The sequence below is a fragment of the Cavia porcellus genome, unplaced genomic scaffold, assembly GCF_034190915.1.
Source record: "Cavia porcellus strain 051 isolate PalLab524CR breed Dunkin Hartley unplaced genomic scaffold, mCavPor4.1 scaffold_12, whole genome shotgun sequence".
NCBI lineage: Eukaryota > Metazoa > Chordata > Mammalia > Rodentia > Caviidae > Cavia > Cavia porcellus.
This window is the reverse complement of record NW_026947495.1, coordinates 76,349,991-76,363,486: the sequence shown is the minus strand read 5'-3', so window position 1 is coordinate 76,363,486 and position 13,496 is coordinate 76,349,991. Positions and strand designations below refer to the sequence as shown.

The 13,496-nt window shown below is 44.4% G+C and overlaps 1 protein-coding gene across 6 annotated transcripts in view; it reads right to left on the bottom strand.

Annotated features, from left to right (window-relative positions):
- Positions 1 to 3,408: 3,408 nt before the first annotated feature.
- The window catches only part of Myo1b (myosin IB), a 147,586-nt gene continuing 137,498 nt past the window's right edge, over positions 3,409 to 13,496 (bottom strand). For all 6 annotated transcript variants that reach the window (XM_003478762.5, XM_013142398.3, XM_063259460.1 and 3 more), the window contains 7 exons: positions 12,671 to 12,745; positions 11,251 to 11,385; positions 10,506 to 10,612; positions 8,544 to 8,676; positions 8,020 to 8,172; positions 6,650 to 6,777; positions 3,409 to 4,707 (listed from right to left, as the gene is read on the bottom strand). In XM_003478762.5, the coding sequence (XP_003478810.2) occupies positions 4,584 to 4,707; positions 6,650 to 6,777; positions 8,020 to 8,172; positions 8,544 to 8,676; positions 10,506 to 10,612; positions 11,251 to 11,385; positions 12,671 to 12,745 (855 nt within the window). In that variant the 3' untranslated portion in view covers positions 3,409 to 4,583. The remainder of the gene's footprint in view (positions 4,708 to 6,649; positions 6,778 to 8,019; positions 8,173 to 8,543; positions 8,677 to 10,505; positions 10,613 to 11,250; positions 11,386 to 12,670; positions 12,746 to 13,496) is intronic.

Sequence of the window (13,496 nt, the reverse complement as noted above, 5' to 3'; positions counted from 1 at the left end):
GCTGTAGGCAGCTATCCAAATGAATCGCACCAATATGGTGAGTGGAATAAGTCAAGCAGAAGACTATCTGGTGTGATCCCATCTAACTAAGTTATAAATAAGAAGTTCCTCTGGTGGGAGGTGGTGATCCAGACGGAGAAAGGGGCTCGTGGGTGCTGCTTACATGGATGTGTTCACTTCCCTGTGCAATTTCTAATGTGTATGTCACGCGAAGTACAATTTTAGCAAAATATCAGATATACTGATTGGTGAGGACCTGCCACTGTGACAAAACGCAAGAGGAGGTGGAGAAAGCCAGAGTAAGAAGTAATTCGAATGATGGAGTCAGTTTCTTTCTTTCCCTCAATGCTGCCAAGGTGCTGGTCCAATATGGAATAAAGTTGTTCCCATTCCTTCCTCAAGCAGTAAGAAGCCGAGCTTATTTCCTCTCTCATAAAGTTAGATTTTTGTGCAGTTTTATGAAACTGGGTGGAGGGTAGCTGGCCACCAAGTGCGAATGCTTATGAGAAGAGACCGTGGCTTACGCTACACTGTGATGAACTCCAGATTTTGAAAACAACCTTCAAACTGAAGAGAACGAGGAAAACGTTCCAATATTGGAGGGAACCGACTCCAAACAATTTTCTCCTGTGTGACTACTGAAGTAGAGGCTGATGAGACCAGAAAGCAAGTACCACCAGCTCAAGGCTACGCGCCCCCAAACCCCCCGGGTTTGCCTGAGGAAACCTAAGAGTGATGAAGAAAGAGCAGGGCAGAATCTGTAAAAGGTGACACAAAGAAGGGCCACCTGTCATGATAATAAACAACCTGACAGATCTTCAGATGAGGAAGAAAGCTTACAGCTGTTTTTCTCACCAGGGAAAAGCACAGCAAAATGACAATCCTTCCTCCTCTTCCCCTCTGGCCTCTTGCGTCTGCCGGTAATTGTTTCAATGAACTTGAGCCGGCAGTATTCATAGAAAAACAATACCCAGCTGAAACAAAAAGCTTCCTATAGGATGCGTTCTGGTCAAACTTTAAGGTAAGAATAGATGTGTTGAAGCGTCTGTTCCATTCTTCCCAAGCGGGTCACATGCTCCATTTGACAGAGGTCTTCCACTTTGAGGATCTCTCCAAGTCTATAAATCTCTTACCTATTGTATGAAAAATTACCCACCAGAAAGAGAGCTTGTCTTTTGCATCTGGCATAAAGAATTTCAAATCGCACTAATTATCATAATAATACTCAATTACATGAATTTGAGAGTTTTCAGTACATTAATCGAAAAGATGTGATAATCAAGTTTCTTCCCTCAGATTTTTGCCAAACCCACAGTATCAAGCAGATTCTCCACCCTGTTGGCCTGGGTTTTTGCCATTACAGACAGCCCAGGACCCCATAGGTGAGCCAAGGTATTCAGACTGGAGCCTAAATCTTTATAGCTGAGTTCTGGGTCCAACCAACTATCCCAAGGGTATGAAATACAGAACTGTTACCAGTCAAGGGGGAAATAACCCTTCCATGCTCCTGTCTTGCACTGCAGTTAATAGAAATCAAAGCCAAGAGTAAGTGCCAAGCCAGTCATGGCGGTGCATGCCTGTAAGCCCAGAACTCTCTGGAAGGCTGAGGCAGGAGGATCACAAGTTTGAACTTAGTTTGGGCAATTTAGGGCAACCTTGTATTAGAAAACAAATAAACAAAAAACAAAAGGGCAACGGAGCTCACTGTGAAGGCTGAGTTCAATCCCCAGTACAGGGGAGAAGAAAACAGTATTTGCACCAACCGCACTGGTGCCCACCGTGGCAGCTGGCATAGTCTGATTCTTGGCACTCAATTTTTGTTCTTTTTTCCAGCGGAACACCCAGCAGTCATGACAGACTCTGAGGCTGAGCAAACTCCTGTTCACTCCTGGACATCAACCCAGGGCTGGCGACCTTTTAAGTGACTCTAGAACAGGTCAGGGCTCTACCATCAGTACCTTCATTTTCCAGGGCAGGACATCAACAGACACCCAGAGATGAAGCATTCCAGCTGTGTGTCCACCTGAGATGGTGAGTACAGAACCTCTGGCCTGGCACTGCGGGTGGTGGGCAATGCTGTCACCAATGCCACACCCTGCCAGGGAGCAGCTCTCAATCAGGGTTCTCATACTTGGGCCCAACCAGAACCTCCCTAAGATTTAACAGATGGAGACTGCTGTACACAATTACAGGGCACTCTGGTATCTGACTGGCTTTCAAATTTTACTGAGTGACTGATCGATTTTGGGGGTGCTGGCCTACACTGAAAATCTCTCAATTACCTTTGGGATTTCACTTTCCTTCATCACTGGCTTGCTCTGTGGGGATTGGGAGGGCTGGGGGTGTTCGGGTGGGGCTTCCCCCACAGTCCTTTGTGCCTTAAGTGGGCTTGCTGGCTCGACTTCTGCAAACTTTCCCCACCGAGTAAGATGTAGGAGTCCCACACCCAGCATCAGACACAGCAGTGACCAACTATGTGCAGGAGGAATAGGCAAAAATACTCTTCTTTAAAATTGCTTTGTAGAGCTCTAAAAAAGTCTTCATATTAAAACTCACAATGGAGTTTATAGTGCAGTGGTTTCTCTATTGGAAGAAAATACTTCGAGCACTATGCAGCTGCTAAAAGCTATTGCTGACTGCTACTATGGGTACCATCGTAATATGCAACCCGCAGATAAGGGCTCCGGGAAACTCAGCAAACAAAGATTAGGAAGCATCAGTTTGTTCTCCCCTGAGGTCCCATTCAGGCAGCAGCAACCCAATGATCACGAGCAGGGGCCCGATGGATACACGAGGTCCACATGGTATACTTGCCACTGCTGTGTCACTGAGAATGAGATCTAGCATTTCGGGCTTTTGTCCACAAAAGCAGGGGAAGATGGGAATCTGTATTCTTACTTCCTTTGGTAAGCAGATACCTACAGCTAAGCAAAATGGGGACTGAGTCTATGCATACTGGCGAGGTAGAGAATTTTATCGTGCAACTTTTCACATCTACTATTGTGAGCAATGAAACAACTCATTCTCTACTTTTTAAATACATTTAAAACAAAAACACCTCTCAGCCCCATACTTCTATGGTACCTCTAGCAGGAACTATTCATCTACCACTTTAGGCACAGAGAGGAGGAGAAGAATAAAAAGAATAAAAAGAATTGACCTGAACCAATAAACACAAAGACTTAGGAGAATTTCTTTATGTGAACTTTTTAAGAGTACAAAAATCAAAAGAAAATCCTTGGAAAATATTTTCAATGACTGTTTCTGGTTTATAAAAGATTGGTGAAATTCAATTAACATGGAGAACATGTAATGTTTGGATATAAGACCATTGTTTGAGACAGTACTTTTGACACACAACCTGGGAAAATAGCTTGAAATACAAAAATACAGTTGTGATTCAGCAAATGGCACCAAATCAGAACAATTTTATTATTTAACATAACACCAATGCATATATACATTATCTTCTTGAAGAAGAAACAATTTGATTCCAAAGTTTAAAATGTAGTTTCCAAAATGAATCCTTAAATTGGAAGAAAAAATAGCCCTACAAATTAACACCAATTTTGATCTTCTTAAAATATGCACCCCTGCCCTAGCAATCTGTCTCATACAAAAATGTATATTATAAATAAAACTTTCAAAAAAGATCTCTTGATGTTTTATTGCACCTAATCCAGAATACCTGCCACTCTGAAAGGCTGGGGGCCTTTCTCCACTGTGTTAGCTGTAGAAGATCACTGCTCACATCTGGGTGAAACACACAGACAGTTTCTGGAGGACCCTGCAGGACTCTGAGCGGGGTGGAGCCCTCGTCATCTCAGTGGACTGCCCCCAGCACCTTTTCTAGACGGAGGACTTCTGTTTTTTACTGTTACAAGTAATTGCAGGAGATCCAAACGGATAAGAAGCCCAGTTCAAATGTCAGTTTTCTTCTCAATAGAAAAAATGTAGAAGGATTTCTCCAGCCATACGGTCCTATGCCTCCCTAGGACCAGCCCTCCTTAAAAATCAGCTACAGGTTACCATCACGCTTACAGGGTCCCCATGAACGCTATCCATCCTCCACAGCTGCTGTTTTGGTCTCAAGCTTTTCAAACCTTTTTTAGCTGTTGCTAAGCCAAACCAGTCGGAATACAAAGGCCCTCGCGGTGCCTGGGTTGCTGCTAGGTTTCCTTACCTCTTAGCACAGCGCCCTGCGACATTGGCATTCAATAAATACTTGATACGTGAACGCACTATGTTTTCACACCGCTTCCTACACTTACATGGATTAATGATTTATGAGTAATATGCTGATTTAGGGTACACAGACCTAACATGGTAACTAAAGAGGAAACACACATGACATGGAAACAGACAAGGTTAGTTTCTAACCATCCCGCCCTGGAGCAGAATGCGGATTTAAGGGTTAAACTATTCCGATAGTAAAAACTGATTAGTCAAATCTTTTTATTTTGCCAAGAGACCCTAACAGTTTGCCTTTGGCAATAACCAAACATACAATGAACCCCAAACAAAACCAAACCCAATTGCACGATCACAGCGAACCAGCCCGTGAGGGCAGACGGAGGCGCCAGCTAAGGAACGGCAACTTCCAGGAGACGGTTGTTTTTTCGCTTGCAGGTCGGGACACTGCCGTTTTTCTGGTTGCCCTGAATAAACTTCACACACACTTTGTCTTGTCTGAACTGCACCAGGAACCTAGGAGGGAAGGAGCCAATTAAATGAAAGCGGACCCAAACAGCTCCTGCTCGCGGGAATGCCAGCTTCTGCTTTTTAATGGATGCTGACCCTGACACAGTAGCTATTAGCTTTTCCCACAAACACTTCTGACACAGAATCGATCTCTGCCACTCCCAGCAGTCACCACTAAGCTCTAACTTAGCTGAAATTCATTGCTTCATCATACTCCAAAAAGGAAAGAGAGAATAATTATTTCCACGTTTCCAATGGCAAAAGCAACACGCCTACCCCTGCCTTTCTCTATCCTTATACAACTAAAACACAAACAGGCGAAGAGATCTATTAAATTATCAACGAATTCAGAAAATGAAATAAAACTTTTAGGAAAGGAAGGCAGCTAACGACCCCTTCCAAACACTGGGGATCACAGGTGCCTACCCAAGTCAGTCCTGTTCACACTGCAACCCTGCTAATGATCATTTCTAGCTTACTTTATTTCAATATAATAGTGACCTACAGAATAATATAAAAATCAGGAGTTTGTCATTTATATTTTTACTACCCATCAAAAATACTTGTAGAAAGCATCAAAACATTTTTAAAAGAATCATCTTTTAGCCCCACATGCATGATACATTTGAGGATACCACCTTGGTCCGAATCTTCCCTAGCCCAGATCTTTGCTGCCCAGGGGCAGCGACAACCTGCAGGACTGCCTGTCACAGGCTCTGGATGCTGTGAGAAAGGAGGTCACTCAGGGCAGCGTCCTGGGGTGGCAGGGAAGAGACCTGTGGGTGCTTTGCTACGTTCTATCAGCTGTTTTATCAGACCAGCCAATAGCTAGCACCACAGGCGGGGTCCCTGCTACCCAGAAGTGAATGAATCTCAACAGGCCGTGGACCCACACCCGGCCCTTGAGAGCGCTGGAGGGGTTCCACGGTTGCCTACATTTGGGAAGCACTGGCCATGCTATTATCCCCGAATCCCCGGGAGACTCTGCACTTCCACCAGTGAGTACTGCTCCACGGCACACGGTTGGGGACACTGCGGGAGCCACGTTCTTAGAGCAATAGCATGGGAAATGCCTGTGTGGTCCGGATGTAGGGTAGCATTAATTAATGTGGCAGCCCAAAGATGGGCCTGCTTTGCCCATGTACCCGGGAAGACCGCAACACAAAGGACTGGGAACGGCAGTGCCACCAAGCCCAGCATCCTCAAGTATGAAAAACTTTAGGCAAGGGAGCATACAGCTTCAACAGGTTCAAACTGTAACCTGCTGCCAACCCCCCATTAGCCCTTTCCTAGTATTCTTGTTTCTTACAAGAGAAGTACAAGAAAAGTTACTTAGCCCAAAGCCCCGTCCCTGGACAGGGCACCAAAGGCCTAACCCTCATGTGGTCAACACAGCTGGTGTTGGAAGGAACCAGAGACCCTTCCAATCCCAGCGGTGGTCCAGAGGTGAGGTGCATAAGGGTTTATTCTAGGAGTAATCTGAGAGCGGAAATAGGATTGAAAATTGCTTGATTGTCCCTAGGATGAATGTGATCCTAATGTACATATAAATAAACTTCATTTTTTTTGGTACCAGAGATCGAACTCACAATCTCATACTTGCAAGGCAGGTGCTTATACCGCTGAGCTAAATCCTCAGCAATAAACTTAATTTTAAAAAGAAGAAAAATGCTTAATTGATCATAAAATCTTCCTGAGCAACCTGGTTGTGCAAGGTTTTTACAACACATTTATGAAAATCATCTCCCTATTATTTATCTGTGCGCATCTGTCTCTTTCAGAGGCAGGGACTTCGCCAGCGTCACCCACTGTCTGGCCTTTACCCTGCTCAAGCCCCGGACCCATCCTTGTGACCGCCTAAGTCACTGTGTTGAGGAACAGGAGCCCAGAGCTGCACGCAGCCCACGCGGCTGAGAGCGGCATGGTGCGCTGACAGCATGGAACGTACTCATCGGAAATCTCGATGTTGAGCTTCTGCTTGGTCTGGCTGAGAGTTGTGCGATACAGCTTGGTGGCCATTTCAATCAGGTGGTCACTGCTGAAGAGGAAGTCTCCTTTGCTAGCTGCTTCGGAGCCCTGAAAGGACACAGGCAAAGTCAGACGATCCATGGCAACTGGTGGGGGAAGGACACTTACAGGCTGGGCTGGAAACTCGGTGAAACAGCAGACCTCCCCCATCCAGAGCCAACCCATGAAGCAGCACAGCGGCCAGCATGGTCCTCCCACTGTGTCCGAGCTCGGAGGACTTGACTCCTCACTCCCCAGACCTTGGTGTTGGGTGTGCATGTTCAGGCCCAAGAAGCCCCAACCTAACTTACAGTCATTCTGAAGACTATGTTTTGAAAACTCTCCAAGACTTGGTTAAAAGAAAAAAAACAAAGCAGCAACACTTCAACAAATGTCCTAGGGCAGTGGCTCTCCACCTTAGCTCCCCACGGGGGGACCATCTGGGGAAACTTTCAAGAACGAGGATGCTCCTGCTCCATCCCAAGGAATTCTGGTTTGACCATACTGGCGACGTGGCCCCCAGACCACCCTCTCTTAAAGTTCCTAAGTTGCTTCTTGTGTCACTGGGGCTGGCAATCCTATGACATGATGTACCCCCAAACTCAGCGCCACAGTGGGGAACCCAAGCTGAGGGAAGCTCATGGGACTTTTCTGTTTAGAGTCAGCCAGACAGCAGGGCCACAGGTCAAATGTACACCCCTGGACCCCATCACTATTTGCTACCACTCGGGTGTTCAGTGATGATGTGTTATGCGACAGGCCCCATGCTAGGGTCCCACAGGATTCTCCTTACAATGCTGGGAAGCTAGGATGGCTACTGTCCTGGTAGATGAGAGCCGGGGTCAGCATGTGAAATTAAATAATGTGAGACCAAGTCGTGTGCCTGTATTTAATCCCTACACTGAAGCCAGCAGTCCTGGCTGAGCTAAAGACACACCACGTTCAAAAAATTCTTGAGGTCAAAATCACCAGGCAATTGTTTACTATAGTTGGATCTTTTGATAAAACCCTCAAAATAGAAGGTGAACAAAAAACGTCTGTTCAACTGGTAATACTGAGGGAACGACAGGAGACCTGATTAAAGTATTCTGATGCTTCCAGATATTAGTTCAAAAAGTCAAGAGAGCGGGTCAGTAAAGTGACTAAACTTGCTGAATTATTGAGAACTGAGCCTCCGGCTGTCAACCCTGCAATACTGCCAAAATGTGCAAATCAATACAAAGACACCAGGCAGCAGGACTGAGCAGGTGGGCAGTTTTAAATCAATGGCTGAGAGCGACCTCACAGTGACGCCTCCAGGTGAATGGTTACCTCCTTGAGGTGGACAGCAAAGAAGCCGTCATTCTGCGAGCTCATGGACACCTTGGTCACATCTCCCAGCGGCACCTCCGACTTGATCTGTCCAGACTTTTGGTCAGCAAGGAGGAGGTTATTATTTGTCAAGAGAAAAATCCGGGAGGTACTCTATAACAAAACAAAACAAGCAAACAAAAAATCGTTGTAAAACCAACGATGAGAAATATCCCCAAAATGGTCCACGAGTTTAACACACTAGTTATTTGCAGGAATGTACATTTTATTCTAATATCTCTAGCTACATAACCTGAAAACATACTAACTGGCATCAGCAACATATTTTAATTTGTAAAAGTTTCAGATAAACACAATTGTGCGTCAGCTTAATGGCAAGGTGAAATTGCCTCCTTCAAAGTATAGTGAAAATGTAAAAGGCAAATTTTAATACTCAGAAAACTAAGGGCTCCTAAGGAAATCTAAAGATACTGGTTTAAATTATTTAAGGGGCTTAGCAGGGTTTTCAAGGTTAGCATTTTTACCTTTCCATTAGCACGGTTAATTTTGTTTACAACTTCAGCAATGATGATCTTTTCTTCAATGGCATCTTTGAGTTTCTTATACTTAGGGTCCTTGTTGATTTCCAGGTAAGCTCCTTGGAATGGCTGCCCAACACTAAAGAAAAAGCATTTTCTGCATTTTAGAAATAGTTTCAGTAGCTGGGTGTGGTGATGCATGCCTGTAATTCCAGTACTCAGGAAGGCTGAGGCAGGAAGATCCTTTGTGAGTTCAAGAACTTCCTGGGCTACAAAGTGAGTTCAAGGCCAGCCTGAACTGTATAGTGAGACTATCTCAAAAAGACAAAAAGAAATGGTTTCAAGTGTATTTATCCTTGGTAAAAGGAAAAGAGTTCTGAGTAACTAACAACTTCATAAGATGTTATTTCAATTTATTTTATATATTTCACTTGCACCTATGTATCTTTCAAGTGACTACAGCATTTGGTAGGTCTGACTTTGATAGAAACCCTCATACAGAATGATTCGAATAGAATCACTAACAAAGACACCCACAATCAAACACGTTGCCGCTTGCTAAGGAAAAGGCCATCTCTTACAATCTGTCACTACCAAGTTAACAGCTGCCCATCCAGAGTTTACTAACGCCCTTCAAAATACGAGTCCAGGAAGAAAGCTAAAACAAGGATCATCACCCACTCCAAAGGAAAACCACTTTCTTGCTGAGAGTAAGATCAGCAGGCCTCGAGTTAAAACGGATCTGGGATGATCACTAAATGGACAAGGGGGGGCGGCAGCCAACTTTCAGGATGACAGTAGTTTTCTTTCAAAACACTTGTGGCAAAGGGCGCCCTGTGCACCGGTCACTGAGATGCTGTCTCCCTAAAGGCTGCAGGGTGGCACAGTCTCTACCGACATCAAGGAAAAAAAAACAAAAAATCTCACTAATGTGCACACCCAATTTCAAACCCCTGGGCCGTGGGCGTGGATGGGGGGGGTGGGAAATCCACGCAGGTGGTCAAGGGCTTCACAGCTCCATGATGGAACAGGTTGCGCTTCTCAGTGTGGGGAGGCAAAGTATCACACACACCCCCTCCCAGCACCCACAAAACTAACAGGCTGAAGAACAACTTTGGACTCAGTCACTGTCGAGGGGTTTACACCATGCCATGTGGCCAATCGGCAATCAGCTGTGCAATTCACAGTATTTCAAGGGCGAAAGACTTGAACAGTGTATGAAATACATGTGAATACCTAGCATGGATTTTTTTGTTTGTTTCAAAGTCATTTTTTAGGAGAAGCTAAAAAGCTGTTAGAAGCTTTTGGTTCAAAATTACACAGCCTACTCTTTTATAACTAGCAGGCTGAGAGGGCAGGATCTGGGCAGGAAGTGTGAATGCAGGGTATATTGGAGACCAGGACGAGCAAGCTTTTTCAAGGAATTTCCTTGCTAATCTTTAACGTGCTCCTGGTTTTTTCCCTGAGCACGTGGTGCCTGGGATTCTGAAGGCCACTGAGTGAGAACGAGGAGGCCCACAGACAGGGCCTTCCTGGCCTTCGGATACAGACATGCTGTTCTGTTCTTCATGTCCTCACAGGTGAGTTTCTGACCTGGCTTGTTCTGGCAGGAAGGCAGCAGGTTACAAAGAGAAATTAGAAAACAGAAATTTACATTGCGAGTTTATCTGAGTAGCCTATACAACTTTTACTTTAAATAACTTCCAATTATTTAGCATTCAAGTCAATCCCAATGGACTAAAACCAACAAGTGTAAGCTAATTAATTCATTAGAGGGCAGTTTGGAGGTCTGTATTATGGGTATGTGGTATTCACCCTCTACAGCTGATGGCTAGGTGATTCACAAAATGAAACATAGTTCATCCCTGACTGAAAGCCGACTCCGCTAGAGAAAACTTAGCAGTATTGAGAGAGAGAGAAAAAAGCACAAAACACTGACTTTTGTGGGCAGAGCAAAAATCATAATACCTAGATGGATACAGAGCCTTCTTGTCTTTGAAGAGTTCACTGGCTTCTAGTTTTTCTTCATAAATAAGTTTCTGCTGGTCTGTGAACTGGTCCCTGTATTTTTTACACTGTGAGACAAGAACAACAGCAACAAAGATCACTTAATATAAATCCTGATTCAGCCTTACTGTGCCAGCCAATTTAACGACAAAGGGAGTGACAGGGAAGTGTAGCAAACACGCATTCACCAGGCTGCAAACAACTTTTCTTGGCGAGTTTTTAAAGAGTGGTCTTGGAAAATGCAATGAGAACTATTGCTGGTGCTGGAGAGCTCGAGGTGTTTCCCCGAAGCATGCCAGGGTCCTGCAGGTACAGCCCCACAAGGAACACAGCTTCGCCCTGCTCTGACGTCAGCCACTAAGGACCCCCAGACCATGAAGGTTATGCCGGCCAAACAGAAAGTCAACACCAAAGTCCCCGAGCGCTCCTCTTTGAGGCCAAGGAAGGATGTGTGAAAAGCCTCACTTAGTTCTGGGGTACACAGTGCCTACCATGTGTGAGACCCAGAAACTGAACCCCCAAACCACACACACAGCCCTCATGATTGCTCTGATGTCAGTGCTAATGTCATCCCCATTTTATAGACAACCACGTAAGGTTCCCAGAAGCAAGGCCCTCCAGGCATATGATTTTACGTCACTGCTCTCAAAATCCTCTACAGGGAAGTGAGTCTCAGGAAAAATATGTACGGCATGGCCCTGTTTACCCTCCACAAGTGGAAAATCCTTTTCAGTTCCTTGTGAGTGGAATCCAAGAACAGGTAAGGTCTTGAAGGCCAATTCTTGTCTATCGGTGATAAGGAAGGCATCTTACTTTTCATTTCCAAGAAATATTTTTGTACCTGTTTGGGGTTTGACAGACAATATTAGGATAAGGAAGATACATCGGAGAGGATACTGTTATATATGCTCCATGGGGGAAAAAAAAACAGAATCTGCAGTAGAATCTATCAAATTGCAAACACGCAATCTTATGGGAAGGCTCTGTTCCCTCTTTCCCACCAGCGGGGGAATGTGACCTCCACCAGAGGAGCATACTAACACTCATGTCAGTGCCAATGCCAGCTATGCAGCTCCACAGGGGGCCTCTAGTGCATCTGGCTACTTATACGTAAATTTGAGGAAATCAGAATTAAAGGAAATAAGGCAATCCCCGGTCACACTGAGTGCTGATCCCTGGTCACACTATGGCCAGAACTACTATACTGTATAGCAGGAGAGGGACGACTGTCACAGAAGAGCCCTGCTTTCGATGGACCAGTGTAGGGAGGATTTCACTTGATGATGGTACAAATGCAATGCACATTTGGTAGAAAAGATCAAAATGAACTCTGATCTTTTCCTGGGCTCGCAGTATGTAAAACAATGCTCTCTTGAGATACCGGTGACCACAGTGACCAGCCAGCTACATGATCCAAGATGGTCAGCAACTCATACCCATGCTGAACTGGGTCTCTGAGCTGTGATCGTGGAGCGTGGGTACATTAAACACATTCCAGATGCATGATGAGCTTTTGGGCTGGGAGTCTCCTAGACCTTCCAGAAGTGTCTCCACTTAGTGTGAGGCTGGCACTGGGTGAGCTTTTATGCCACTGCTCATAAGGATCCTCACAACAGCTCTGTGAGCTCAGTGCAATGTTATCTCATTTTACAGATGATCCAGTGAGGTCCACAGGACTTAGATAACCCGCTGGAGCCACAGATCTGTAAGCAGCAGTGTGGACTGGCACTTGTGTCTGCCTCTTTATCACCACACCCTGCTTATGGACAGAGGGCAACGCAGGACCAGCTATGCTCAGCCATGAGCTCTGTCACCCTCTGCCACTATCTGTGCGCCAGCCTGGCACTGGCAGCACAACAGCAAGGCAGGCTGGCTTGGTTCATTTCCCCAACACCTCCTCTGTCATGTGAGACAAATGTGTTATTAATCACACACAGGCCACTCACAGCATTATCTGACACGATTCTACCAAATCTGGGGGCAATAAGGTCACTATCTGGTATAATTACAACTTAATCAAAAGCAAAAGCTGTGAATTTTTCTTAAAGTCACATTTTATTGAGTCAGCTACTAAGCAGTTAATCCAATCGTGCTAATTAACAGTACACAAAAAAAGTGCCACTTACAATTCTCTGCAGAGTAAACTCATAGATTTTCTTTCCAGCGTTCGCTCTAAAGAATTTCCTGTACTCCCTACGCACCTTGGAGAGAAGCAGACTAATGGTTAGAGTGTGGCCGGCATGCGCTCGCGATGAGACATCTCTTGTTCAAATGAGAAACGGAATGAAAATACGTGGAACCAAGTGAGTTTCTAAGCGTTCTTTCTGGGTTGAATACACTAACTGAAGTACATGAAGATCTTAAATTGGAGAAAAAGAAACTGCGGGATGTAAAATGATATCAAAATAAAGTGATTTTAAACACTACTGGTAATTTTTAAAAGAATGATTTGATGAGAAACATTTTACAGGCAATGCTGCAAGCTTTGAGCAAATTATAACAGATCTGAGGAACTACATAAGGCATATAAGGTGACTTTCCCTTCAATTTGATTTATTCTGCTGATAAAAAAAAGTTTGAAGAACCACAGCAAATTTTCCAAAAACCTCACACATGAAGACAGGACATTAATATCATGCGCTGAGCACTGATTGATTAAAAACAAGAATTTTTAAAGACGCTTTTGAACTACCTTCAACTTCCATTTAATTGCACTAAATTTTGTTATCTCTACTTCCACCAAACTTTATACTTAACTTGAAGCACTTAAAAACACTGTAGCTTATTTCCCTTGTTACATTGTTGTAATTTACTTAAAATGTGTAACAAATAACAGTAACTAAGTGATGTGTCTGAACAATGAATGAAAGTTACATTTTGAAGCTGAGCAGAAATATTAAAAATATTTTATTACCATCCAGATATGAACGGCATAGTTAGAATTTAGCAAAA